We start from the raw sequence: 11785 nt of genomic DNA, 5'->3' as shown, positions 1-11785 counted from the left end.
CGATGGCGCGGAGATAGAGAACGTGGAGCTGCTTCGAGTACCTACGGGTAATTTTTAAGCATATTAACAAAAGCCTAGTGCATGTGAAGTACTATATAACGCCGAGAGAGGACGGGCAAGCTAGAGTCTCCGGGTATAAAACACAAGGGGAAAGCTGCCTCTCTCACAGACCTAGATGGTCTGTGAAAATGAGCTACCACCTTACAAGGATATATTCAAAATGACTTCATGGAAAATGAGTAAATGCAAAAACACTTCGAAAATAGAGTGCTGATCGGTGCTCGGGTGGCTCAATGGGTTGAGCGACTGACTCTTGGTTTGGCTCAGGTCATGATCTACAGTTTGTGAGTTCGAGCCCGCATCGGGCTCTGTGCTGACACTGCAGAGCCTGCTTGGGATTCTCTCTTCCTCTTTCCCACTCAGGTCCTTTGTCTCTCTCTAAATAAATAAACTTAAAAAAAAAAAAGAGTGCTGATAATTAAAAGTATTGTTACAGTAATAATAGAAGTATTATTTTCAAACGCTTTAAACTGTGTTGATCAGTGAATATGAAACCTCAAAATACATTTTCAAAATATCCCCTTTGATGATTTTGCCCTTTGGTTAATTTAATTCATTTCAGAATGTTGGCTTTAATTCTGCACTCAAAACAGTCCTTATTACGTGAAAACCTTCCTAATCTGTCACCGAAAAACACTCACTGTCTGTGAAAAGACAGGGCTACACAATGTTTCGAGAGATTCTTTGTAATTTCCCCCCTTTGCCTGTTTTGGACCTAGTTATTGAAAATGTCACAGGATATTGTTTTGACAAGAGGAGCCTACGAAGACTCAGAGGGAAAAGGAGCCATTGGCATTTCTGATAACCTTCCAGTGTCTCCACTCAGTAGTACACAGGAGCAGGTGCTCGGGAAGGCAGAGAAAGGGCATCTTCAATGCCTGGGGAAACTTTTGATATTATAAATAACTTGAGGGTGGGACGCCAATGCCAGCCGGGTTCGCGAGCGGTCTCCACGCAGCCTCCATGGTTGATTCCGCCTCCGCGCCACCCCGCTCTTCCCCCTGGCAGCCGAGTTCCTACCCGAGCGAACCGGCCGGCCCAGCCCTCCTCGCCCCGGCGCCGCCCGCCGCGCCGACGTGGCCGAGCGCACAGGTCGGCCGGGTCAGGTGGTTGGGTGACGCCCCTGGAAAGCGCTCCCCGCCGAGGGCGGGCGGCGCCGCCTCGCCGACGCCTCCGGGGGAGGGGACTTCGCGGGAGTCGCGGCGGAGGCGAGGAGGAGCGCGGCGCGGTGCGGCGCGGCGGGCGGGCGTGCGATCCGAGCGGGACGGGCTGCAGTCGGCGGAGGCGCAGAAGACTTGAGGCGGTGGGCGGGAGACATGGACCGCGGCGAGCAAGGTGAGGGCGCGGGCACCGCCGGCGCGGCGTCTCCCGGGCAGGCGCGGGGTCGGGCGCGGCGCTGGGCTGCGCGCGGCCCGGCGCCGGAGCAGGTGCACAGTGTCCCCGGCCGGCGCCGGAGCGGGAGCCGAGCCTTCTTCAAGTTGTATCTCCCTGATCGGGGTCTGACATCCTGGTGTGGCCGAGCCGCAGGGAGCGGCTCCGGCGGGCGGAGCGGGCTGTTGGGGTCGCGCGCGCACGGGCGCGCGCGGCTCTGTGTGTGTGTGTGTGTGTGTGTGTGTGTGTGTGTGTGTGTGTGTGTGAGAGAGAGAGAGAGAGAGAGAGAGAGAGAGCGCGCGCGAGAGAGACAGAGACAGAGAGACAGAGAAGGAGGTGGGGAGAGAGGGAAAGAAGGTTCTGGGTGGAGGCGAAGGGGCTGGCACCAGGCTCACGGAGCCAGGGCTGCCGACGGTGATGCGCTTTGGGTAGAAGGCAGCGCGAAGGGAGTACTGTACAGCTAGATCTTGTTTGTAACTGGTGGAAACTGAGGATCCAACGACAGTGGGTGGTTTCGCTGCTCAGGATGGGAACATGACTCCTCCCCCCATCCCGACTCCCCCAGCGTTGAGACTTTCTGCCGTCTTGTAGTTTACGTGGTTAGGATTTTTGGTGGCGTTTGATCCTATGGCGATGGTTTTGGACGTAGATACGTAACATGCGAGGTGTCCCCAAATTGTGGTGTGTTGTTTATGGGGTTATTGGCGCGGCGCGGGGGGAAGGGAGCTTTCCGTAGTAAAGGTCTTCTTTTACTCATCAAGATAAGACCCTATAGTCTTGTTACTATCGCTTTGGATGCACTTGTTTCTGAAAACTATCTCAAGTGAAATTGTCTCCAGTGGAATCATTGTTTAAGCGAGATGTATATAGGAAGGCATGGTTTTAAGATTTAAATACTAAATGTTTATATATCGCTTCATCTCTGTTGATAATAACCCAGTAACTATAATACAGATGCGTGGCTCACTTTTTAAAAGATACATAAGTGCTAACCCCAAAAAGGTAACAATGTTAACGTAAATTTTAGGAAGTAGGGATAGGAATTACTCACATTTTGAGTTCAGACACAATAGTTTTCGTTTTTTTCTTTTTTGTTTATTACTCTTTGTATTTATCTTTATGCATACTTTTAATGCAAATAAAACCGTATTCCATATATACTGTTTTGTATTTTACTTTTGATAAGTTGTAGGACTCTTTGGAACCTTCCAACCTTTCCTTTCTCCACACTCGTCCAATTGATCTCACACTTAGCATATGAGTGCTTATACTATAAAGTTATGTGCAATATGTAATAGATATATATGTATAATGTACAATACGTAATATATATTAAATACGTATATATCTGTATGCACACATGTTGTCTGGATTTTAAGCTTATTGAGGTTAGAAGCATGTACTTCATTCATCTTTATCCATGGTTGGGTAACCTTGGTGTTTGAACATGATAGGTATTTAAATGTTTGAGTCAGAAAGCTGGTCTCAGGTCTTAAATGTATTGTTAGGAGAAGGCCAGGAGCCACCATGTAAGTCAGCATTATTCTGTCTTTTAAAGAGGACGTTGGGGTGTCAAACATGTCAACATGCATATTTGCGTATGCCTTACATTGTCGTATTTAACATAATGGTGTTTTTAGAATAGCTGTGTTTGGTACTCATCAAACTAGATTAAGTAGCTGTATTTGACTTAGGTGAATGGAGTGACTAATTTTACTAGATTTGGTATTTTAGTTTGGCTGGTGAGAATCACAGTCATTAGTACCTCTGTCCTGGTGCACTTAGTGTGGTTTTTGTGGGACCAGTTTTGTGTGTGTATGTCTAAGACCTATTTTGTAAATTCTTTGGCTTATAAGAGGAGTTTTTCTGTTTCTAACTTTAAGATGTTTTCTTCGGTGGGTCATGTTAGTTCTTGTTTTTAATTGTTATTCCTCGAGGGCAAAGGAAATCCATCCTCTTAAAGTGAGGAGTCTGGAGGCTCAGCTTAGTATGAAAGATGAGTCACTTGCCTCGGGAAGGTCAGGTGGCTCACTCAGTTTTGTTGTGTTGCAGCCACGTGGCCTGTCCTTACATTTCCATCTTCCTGTCTGTTTTGTATTTTCATCTTTATGTTCCCGTGGCACAAAGTAGATGCTCAGAAATGTTTGGCGGCTACCTAGGATGGAAAGGAAAAGTGACCAAGAGTGCCTTCCAGCTGTTGGAGCCTCTGACGTCCTCTCTTGCTACCCACTTACTCCTAACTCCTGGTATTTCCCTCAGTATTTTAAAGGAGCAGAACTCTGCGGTTAGGCGGAGAAAGTTGGTGGTGAGTCTGTGTTGGACTTGGAGGGTGGATGTACATGCAAGGTTTTGAATGAGCGGAGTGGATCGCTCCATCTTCATTGAATCTGTAGGGAGACTTCTGAGGAGGCGACTTAAAGAGGAGGAGCCTGGGTTTGTAAACCTGCATGTTCACTACGGAACAGTGGTGGCTGACATACAGTTTATGAAACCCTGTGATTGTCTCTTGAATTGTGAGTTTTCATAAATTATTTAAAGCCAAATAAGAACATTTTAGAATTTGTTTAACTTTTTAGTATGCCTGGAGTTTGTCACGTTTGTCCGACTCTGGATGGAAAATTAAATGCCCTATGTCTTGTCTTCACTGCATTTCTCTATTGAAAATGTCTCCTTAGGGGTGCCTGGGTGGCTCAGTCGGTTGAGCGTCCGACTTCGGCTCGGGTCATGATCTCATGGCTCGTGAGTTCGAGCCCCGTGTCGGGCTCTGTGCTGACAGCTCAGAGCCTAGAGCCTGCTTCTGCTTCTGTGTCTCCCTCTCTCTCTGCCCCTAACCCACTCTCATTCTGTTTCTGTCTCTCTCAAAAATAAATAAACATTAAAAAAATAATAATAATAAGATCTGTGAAAAAAAATTAAAAAAAAAAAAAAAAAAGAAAATGTCTCCTTAGACCTTCCTTATAGGAAGTTGTCAAAATCTATCCTTTGTTGCTTTTTATATTTAGCAGAACTTTAAAGTTTTAGAACAGTTTTTCTTGTGTTTTATATGATGTATTCTAATACTCCTCAGTACCTGGCTCAGATTCTAATATTTTCCCCATCTTCTCCTGTGCCCAGATTTTGAACACAATATTCTGCTTATATTGAGAGCCCAGTCCACATTAATCAATTTGAAACATACCTTAAACTGCATAGTGCCTCTCAAGAGTTTCTTTACACATTAAGCCCAGTATAGCACATTTAATGTGTGTGGTAGTTCCCACTTTGAAAGTGCGGCATGGCATGCTAACTAGAGCATGCATTGTGTAAAAAAACCTCCTGACTACTTTTTATAGTGCTGAATAAATATTTATACTTGAGTACTCCCTTATGGTAGTAATAACCTGTAGTTTAGCGCTATTCTGTTGAAGCGGCAGGGACCTGGCCAGTAGTGCATTTTATCTGTGTTTGAATTCACACACACACAAGCCCACCCAAAACTTTTGTTTCAGGGAGTGAGGGAAGGTTGTTGGGGCCAAAAACCTGGGTGAGAACACTACAAGAAAAGTGACCCAATGATATGTCACTGTAATTTCAGCATTATAATTATGCCTTAGAAATAATAGAACAGTGAAATGTCATTTATTTTATTTTGTTTTTATTTAAAGAAGTTTTTTTTTAAACATTTATTTATTTATTTATTTATTATTGAGAGACAGAGAGAGACAGAGCGTGAGCAGGAGAGGGGCAGAGAGAGAGGAAGACAGAATCCGAAGCAGGCTCCAGGCTCTGAGCTGTCAGCACAGAGCCCCACCTGGGGCCCGCACTCATGAACTGGGAGATCATGACCTGAGCCGAAGTCGGACGCTTAACCGACTGAGCCACCCAGGCGCCCCAGAATGTCACTGATTTTAAAGTAAAACAAATGTAGATGAGTGGGTAACAATATTAAGGGTCTGGTCACAAATCTCAGGGTTTGACCCCCCCCCAGTTCTGTGTTTCTTTGGTCCAGTCTTGCTTTCTATGGTGCTAATGTCATCAGCTGATTTGTTAGCTCCAATTCACTTCCTGCATTTATTTTTATGCAGCAGACTGCCGGGTCTCTAGGGCAAAAGCTGAGTGGTAGGAGGGGTTGTGATCTTTTAGCAAGATCTCAAAACAGAATAGTCTATGCATACAATAAAAACAAATATACTCATAGTTCGAAACCAGAAAGAACAGCAAAATCCCCTGAATTTATGTGTTACTGATCCTTTTGTTGTAGGCTAAGATTATTTTATTTTCCTTTGGGGCTCATTATTTCTGCTTTAATTGTCGACTGTTGTAAAATCCCTCTTCTGAGACTCTCCCAAATTTTATTTGAACCAGGTGGGTACCAGGTATACAGAAACCATAATCATAGCAATGTATGTTTATGAGAAAAATATCCAAGGGATCAAATGACTCAGTGTTTAGTGGAAATTAAAAAAAAAAAAAACGTTTAAATTTGTGGTACCTGGGTGGCTTAGTCAGTTAAGTGTCTGACTGTTGATTTTGGCTCAGGTCATGATTTCATGGTTTGTGGGTTCAAGCCCCGTGTCAGGCTCCACACTGATAGTTTGGAGCCTACTTGGGATTCTCTCTCTCTCCCTCACTCTATGCCCGTCTGCCACGCATGCACCCTCTCTCTCTCAAAATAAATAAGCTTAAAAAATAATAATAATTTAAAAATACTCTTAGGTAGCTGTGAATAGTTCATTTTTTTTAATGTTTATTTTTGAGAGAGAGAGAGAGCGAGTGAGCAGGAACAGGGGAGGGACAGAGGGAGAGGGAGACACAGAATCCAAAGCAGGCTCCAGGCTCTGAGCTGTCAGCACAGAGCCCGGTGAACCTTGAGATCATGACCTGAGCTGAAGTTGGATGCTCAACCGACTGAGCCACCCAGGCGGTCCTGAACATTTCATTTTATAACTCCTTTTATAAAAACTCAATATATCTAAAAAATGTACTTCTCCAAAATTGTGACTAGTGTAACCAGGTAATTAAAGCATTTGATCAAAATTCAAATGACTAAAAGGTTGCAAAATGTAAATCTTCCTCCTGTTCCTGTCTCCCAGGCTACTTCCCTTGGGTAGCAATGCCACCATTTTACCAGTTTCTTCTCTGTCCATCCAGACAGATTCTATGCACGTAGGTATACATACACTTATATTTAAATATGTGTGTGTGTGTGTGTGTGTGTGTGTGTGTGTATTATATAAATGGTAGCATACAAATTGTTTTAGCACCTGACTTCCTCCACTTAAATACAGTATATGTTCTAGAGATTATTCAACATAACGTTATATAGAGCTCCTTCATTTTTAATAGCTATTTGTAGATGTGCCATGTTCCATAGCGGAATAGGTGGTATTTGGCTTGTTCCCTGTCGATGGCCATTTAGGTTTTCCCTGATACTTTGCTATTAAACAAATCTGCAGCAAATAAATTTGCATGCAAGTCATTTGATAAATGTGCCAGTTTGTCTGTAGGAAGAATTCTTAGAAGAATGTGACTGTTCAGTTCGGATGGTGCTGAATCCTGCTCGGTGGAAGGCATGTGGGCATCCGCTTCCCTCCACCGTTTGGCGTGGGTGTTGTCGCACTTTCTCATCTTCGCTGATCTTACACGGAACAGAGGTTTCTTGGCATAGGTTTTATTATATATTTTTCTTTTTTTTATTATATATTTTTCTTAATACAAAGGTGGTTGTATTTCTTTTGGTAAGTTTAAGATTTAGATTTCCTTTTCTGTGAAATGTCAGATCCTATACGTTGCCAAATTTTCTGTTGTGTTGTCTTTTGTTTCTTCCATTTGCAGAATGCGGCCCTCTGTCCACAATATGAATTGCTAATGTATTTTTTTCCTAGTTTGTCTTTACTCTTTTTTTAAAAAAAATTTTTTTTTTAATGTTTATTTATTTTTGAGAGAGACAGAGACAGAATGTGAGTGGGTTAGGGGCAGAGAGAGAGGGAGACACAGGGAGCAGAAGCAGGCTCCAGACTCTGAGCTGTTAGCACAGAGCCCGACGCAGGGCTCGAATTCACGAGCTGTGAGATCATGACCTGAGCCGAAGTCAGACGCTCAACCGACTGAGCCACCCAGGCACCCCTTGTCTTTACCCTTTTGACTTGATAGTAATTTTTTCCCAAGGAGAAATACTAATTGATGGCTGTTTTAATTTTTAGCTTATAGCTTTTGAATCATTCCTGGAAATGCCTTCCTCACTTTGAGTTTCTGTTTTTATGGTTTTATTTTTTTTACATTTTTTTACAAGTTAATTTAGAGACAGAGAGAGAGAGAGAGAGAGAGAGAAAGAGAATGAGTGGGAGAGGGGCAGAGAGAGGGGGAGAGAAAGAATCCCAAGCGGGCTCTACACTGTCAGTGTGGAGTCCGATGTAGGGCTCAAACCCACAAACTGCGAGATCATGACCTGAGCCAAAATCTGTCTGTCGCTTAACTGACTGAGCCACCCAGGTGGCGTATTTTTTTTTTACATTTAAATCTTTCATCCACCTGAAGCTTATTTTGACAAAAAGTGTGAGATATGAATCTTAACCCCATCATACCCCCATTGGCTGCTCAGGTACCCTATACCAGTCGCTGAATAATGGATTTTTCCTTTACTGATTTGAAATAATACTGTTGTCATATACTAAATTCCTGTATTCTTTTCTTTTTTACATTTTTGTTCATTCCCAGCAACTAAACTAAGTTATTGTACCTTCATACTATGCAAAAATGTCTGGAAGGACTGGTCTTTCCTGATTATTCTATTTTTCTTTTATCTTTTCTTTCTTTCTTTCTTTTCTTTTTTTTTTTTTAAGTAGGCCCCCATGCCCATCATGGGGCTCGAACTCATGACCCTGATCAAGAGTCACATGCTCCACTGACTGAACCAGCAGGCACCCCTCTATTTTTCTTTTTATTGTTAGATTTTTTTCCCTAGCTATTCTTGCCAGATTTCATTTCCAAATGAACATTGGAATCAATTTGTCTAGATGAAAATTCAACAGAAATCCTGTTGGTATAGCTTTTCTCCCTCCCCCTCTTGATTTCCCTGTTCCCATACCCCTTTTTTCTTTCCTGTGTTAGAATTTCATCTTTTTCTTTATTGAATGTCCAGTATATGTTCATTATGGTCGAACTGTATATACCATACATAGTTTTATGTTCTGTTTTGAATACTACTAAATAATGAGAATGTTAACAGATCATTTAAACAAGTTTCTCCACACTATAATTTTTGATGACCACACCCCTTCACTAGTTGATGGTTATTTAGATGTTTCTTTGCTGGACTATGGATTACTTTCCATTTCAGCTGTTAGAATATTTTAAGAGAAATTGTTTTAAAATAGATTTCCTGAAACAACTCAAAGATGTGAATATGTTTAGACTTTGGATTCCTGTTGCCAAGTCACTTTCTGGAAAACATAATTGTCATTGTTTTTTTTTTTTTTCATTTTTTTTTTAAATTGTGGTAAAGAACACAAAACATAAAATCTACTGTCTTAACCATATTTAAGTATATAGCACATTATTGTTAATGATATGTAACTTGGTGTACAACAGGTCTCTAGAACTTATTCATATTGATGACTGAAACCCTGTACCCATTGAACAGCAATTCTTCATTCTTTTTGTACATTTCCTATGCTGTCCCACCCAGAAATGGAACTGCTGATTCATATAGTAGTTCTAATTTTAATTTTTGAGAACCTCCATACTGTTCTCCATATGGCTGAGTGGCTGAACCATTTTACGTTCCCACCAACAGTTATTTTAAAAAGAAGAGTGAAGGCTGGGGGTGGGGGGCTGTGCAAAAAATGGACGGGGCGGTTGAAAGGGTTATTTCTCCGCATCTTCAGCAACACTTGTTACTCTGTTTTTGTTTTGTTTTGTTTTTTGATACTGGTATCCTAATGGGTATGAGGTGATAGCTCATTGTGATTTTGATTTGCACTTCCCTGATGATAGAGATGTGGAGCATTTTTTTTATATATATTTATATGTTTGTTGGCCATCTGCATGTCTTATCTAGAGAAATGTCTGTTCAAATCCTTTGCCCATTTTTTGATCAGATTATTTGTTTTTGTTATTGTCAAGTTGTAGGAGTTCTTTACATATTGTGGATACTAAACCCTTATGAGATAAATGGTTTGCAAATATTTTCTCCCATTCCGTTGTCTTTTCACTTGTTTCCTTTGCTGCACAGATGTCATTGTCTTAAAAAAAAAAAAAAAAAAAGAAGAATGAACTTTATAGGGGAAAAATGCCACCCTTTTTCATTGGAAATTTCACCATTTACTAGAGAAGCTATAGATTGATTAGCCATTTTTATTCCCTTCTTGGGATTGTTACTCACTTTTCACTCTTGGGATCTTGGTGAGTCTTGCTCTTCTCATCATTCCCCCTCTCATGCTCATATTAAACCTTTGTGTTTTGTGACACATATTTAGTTTTCCTGTTCTTACTTTCCTTTTGGTTATGTTGGACCTTTATAATGTCATTTTTACTAACAAAATACAGTATTAAGAGCAAATATTTTCTACGTGACATTTTTTGGAGTAATTTGCATGGCTCTGAGTAGCTTTCAGTTCTTCATTCTCTGTGTTTTTGTGTCTTCTCTCTTTAGACACTTTTGTAATCAGTCAGTGCTAAAAATAGTGGTTTTAGGCAGGACTGTTAATTTACATGCCTCGGCTTACAGGCATGGTGTATTTCATGTTACAGCTATGCAAACATAAATGTCAGTTTAAAAAATTTTATAAAATGTGACCTTGATAAAGTTTTGGATTGAGAGTTTACTGCTAAGATCAGACTTTACCCATTGTTTTCTGAGCTTTGTTGGAGGCATTGTGGTATGAAAAGGAACTTCTGGTGCAATCAGTAAGGCTATAGGAATAAAGATGGTAGTTTATCCAATCCACTAGGATCTGTCGTTGGCTAGAAATAAAATGTTACCAGAACAGAAGAATGTTTTTACATATGTGTTCCTCACCCTCAGTCAAGTGTGTATGTAGTAGATATGCCCTAAGTGTTTGTCCTATTGTGTGTAATTAATTGGAAAGATTTCTAGCATAGGTAGAGTCAGATGGGATTAGATAGAATGGCTAAAAATTAGGGGAAAAAATTTGGCAGGGAAACAAGAATATATGCTCCACATATGCTTATAGTTTCATACATAATCACTGAAAATCTGTAAGTGGAAGCCAAATTGATACTTTACTTCTTAAGTATTATGTTAAGTGTGTGTGATTACATATACAGACAGAGGAAGAGACAGTGATGGTTACATTTTTATTCCCCAAAGCATGTTGGACATATGCTCAGTAAATACTTTCATAGATACATTTCCTATGCTGTTCTACCAAGGTTACTTATTTGCTTCCAATGTGTCCTGAGCTTAGGAGGCATGGATTGTCTCAATACATTTTATTTTATTATTATTTTTTATAAATTTTTCTAAATGTTTATTGATTTCTGAGAGAGAGAGAGACAGACTATGAGCAGGGGAGGGGCAGAGAGAGAGGGAGACACAGAATCCAAAACAGGCTCCAGGCTCTGAGCTGTCAGCACAGAGCCCGACGTGGGGCTCAAACCCATCAACCGCGAGATCATGACCTGAGCAAAGTCGGATGCTTAACCGACGGAGCCACCCAGGTGCCCTGGTCTCAGTATGCTTTAGAAGTTTTCTTTGAATACAGCTGAGAAGAGCAAAAGTATGTTGACAGTGGTAAAAAGTACATGCCACTAGTTAACCAGAATGAGAATTCTGGAAAGAGAGAAAAATGCAAACATTTTGGCCATTGGGGCAGTTAGCAAAAGGATGACCAACCTATCGTTCTGGCATTGATCTCATATATCATTTTCAGTATATCACCTTATTACAACTCAGAATGATATTGGTGATGATGGTGATGCCACCACCTGGCTTTTGCAAAGCTCTTATTAATTTTTCTACATATTATTTCATTTGAATCTTTTAATGCTGGTGGGTGATAGGACTGGTATCATTTTCATTTTATGTATGAGTAAACAGAAGCTGAATGATCATGACTTCCCCATACATACTGTGTTAGATGTGGGGAGTGCTACAAAAACTTGGTCCTAAGAGGATCACCAGGGGCCCACGAAAGATTTAAGTTGCATTTGCTAACCAGTTTAAAGCCCTGGGGATACTCCATACTTTCTAGAAATGTTTTTTTCTAACTAATTAAAATAAAATTGGAATCTGCAGGGACACAGCTTCAGCCCTGCATTATAATTACCTACGTTTTCCAGCTAGAGTTTTACTCAGTCACTTTTACAAATACTCCTTCTACTCCGCCTAAAACCAGCAACAGCATTTGCTGAG

The 11785-nt window shown here is 41.2% G+C and overlaps 1 protein-coding gene across 3 annotated transcripts in view; it reads left to right on the top strand.

Annotated features, from left to right (window-relative positions):
- The first annotated feature begins 20 nt into the window (after positions 1 to 20).
- TPD52 (tumor protein D52) overlaps positions 21 to 11785 on the top strand; it is a 113393-nt gene continuing 101628 nt past the window's right edge. Inside the window, exon 1 of one of the 3 annotated variants that reach the window (XM_047842612.1) lies at positions 21 to 47. Coding sequence is in view for 1 of the 3 variants with exons in the window: in XM_047842613.1 (XP_047698569.1) it covers positions 1377 to 1395 (19 nt within the window). In the remaining 2 variants the exon portion in view is untranslated. Of the gene's footprint in view, positions 48 to 1181; positions 1396 to 11785 lie in introns of those variants that run through there. The other 2 variants (XM_047842611.1, XM_047842613.1) reach the window with 2 other exon arrangements.

This window comes from Prionailurus viverrinus, chromosome F2 (genome assembly GCF_022837055.1).
Source record: "Prionailurus viverrinus isolate Anna chromosome F2, UM_Priviv_1.0, whole genome shotgun sequence".
In the NCBI taxonomy this organism is placed as follows: domain Eukaryota; kingdom Metazoa; phylum Chordata; class Mammalia; order Carnivora; family Felidae; genus Prionailurus; species Prionailurus viverrinus.
Note: the sequence above shows the minus strand (reverse complement) of the source record. Positions and strands in the feature narration are given on the sequence as shown.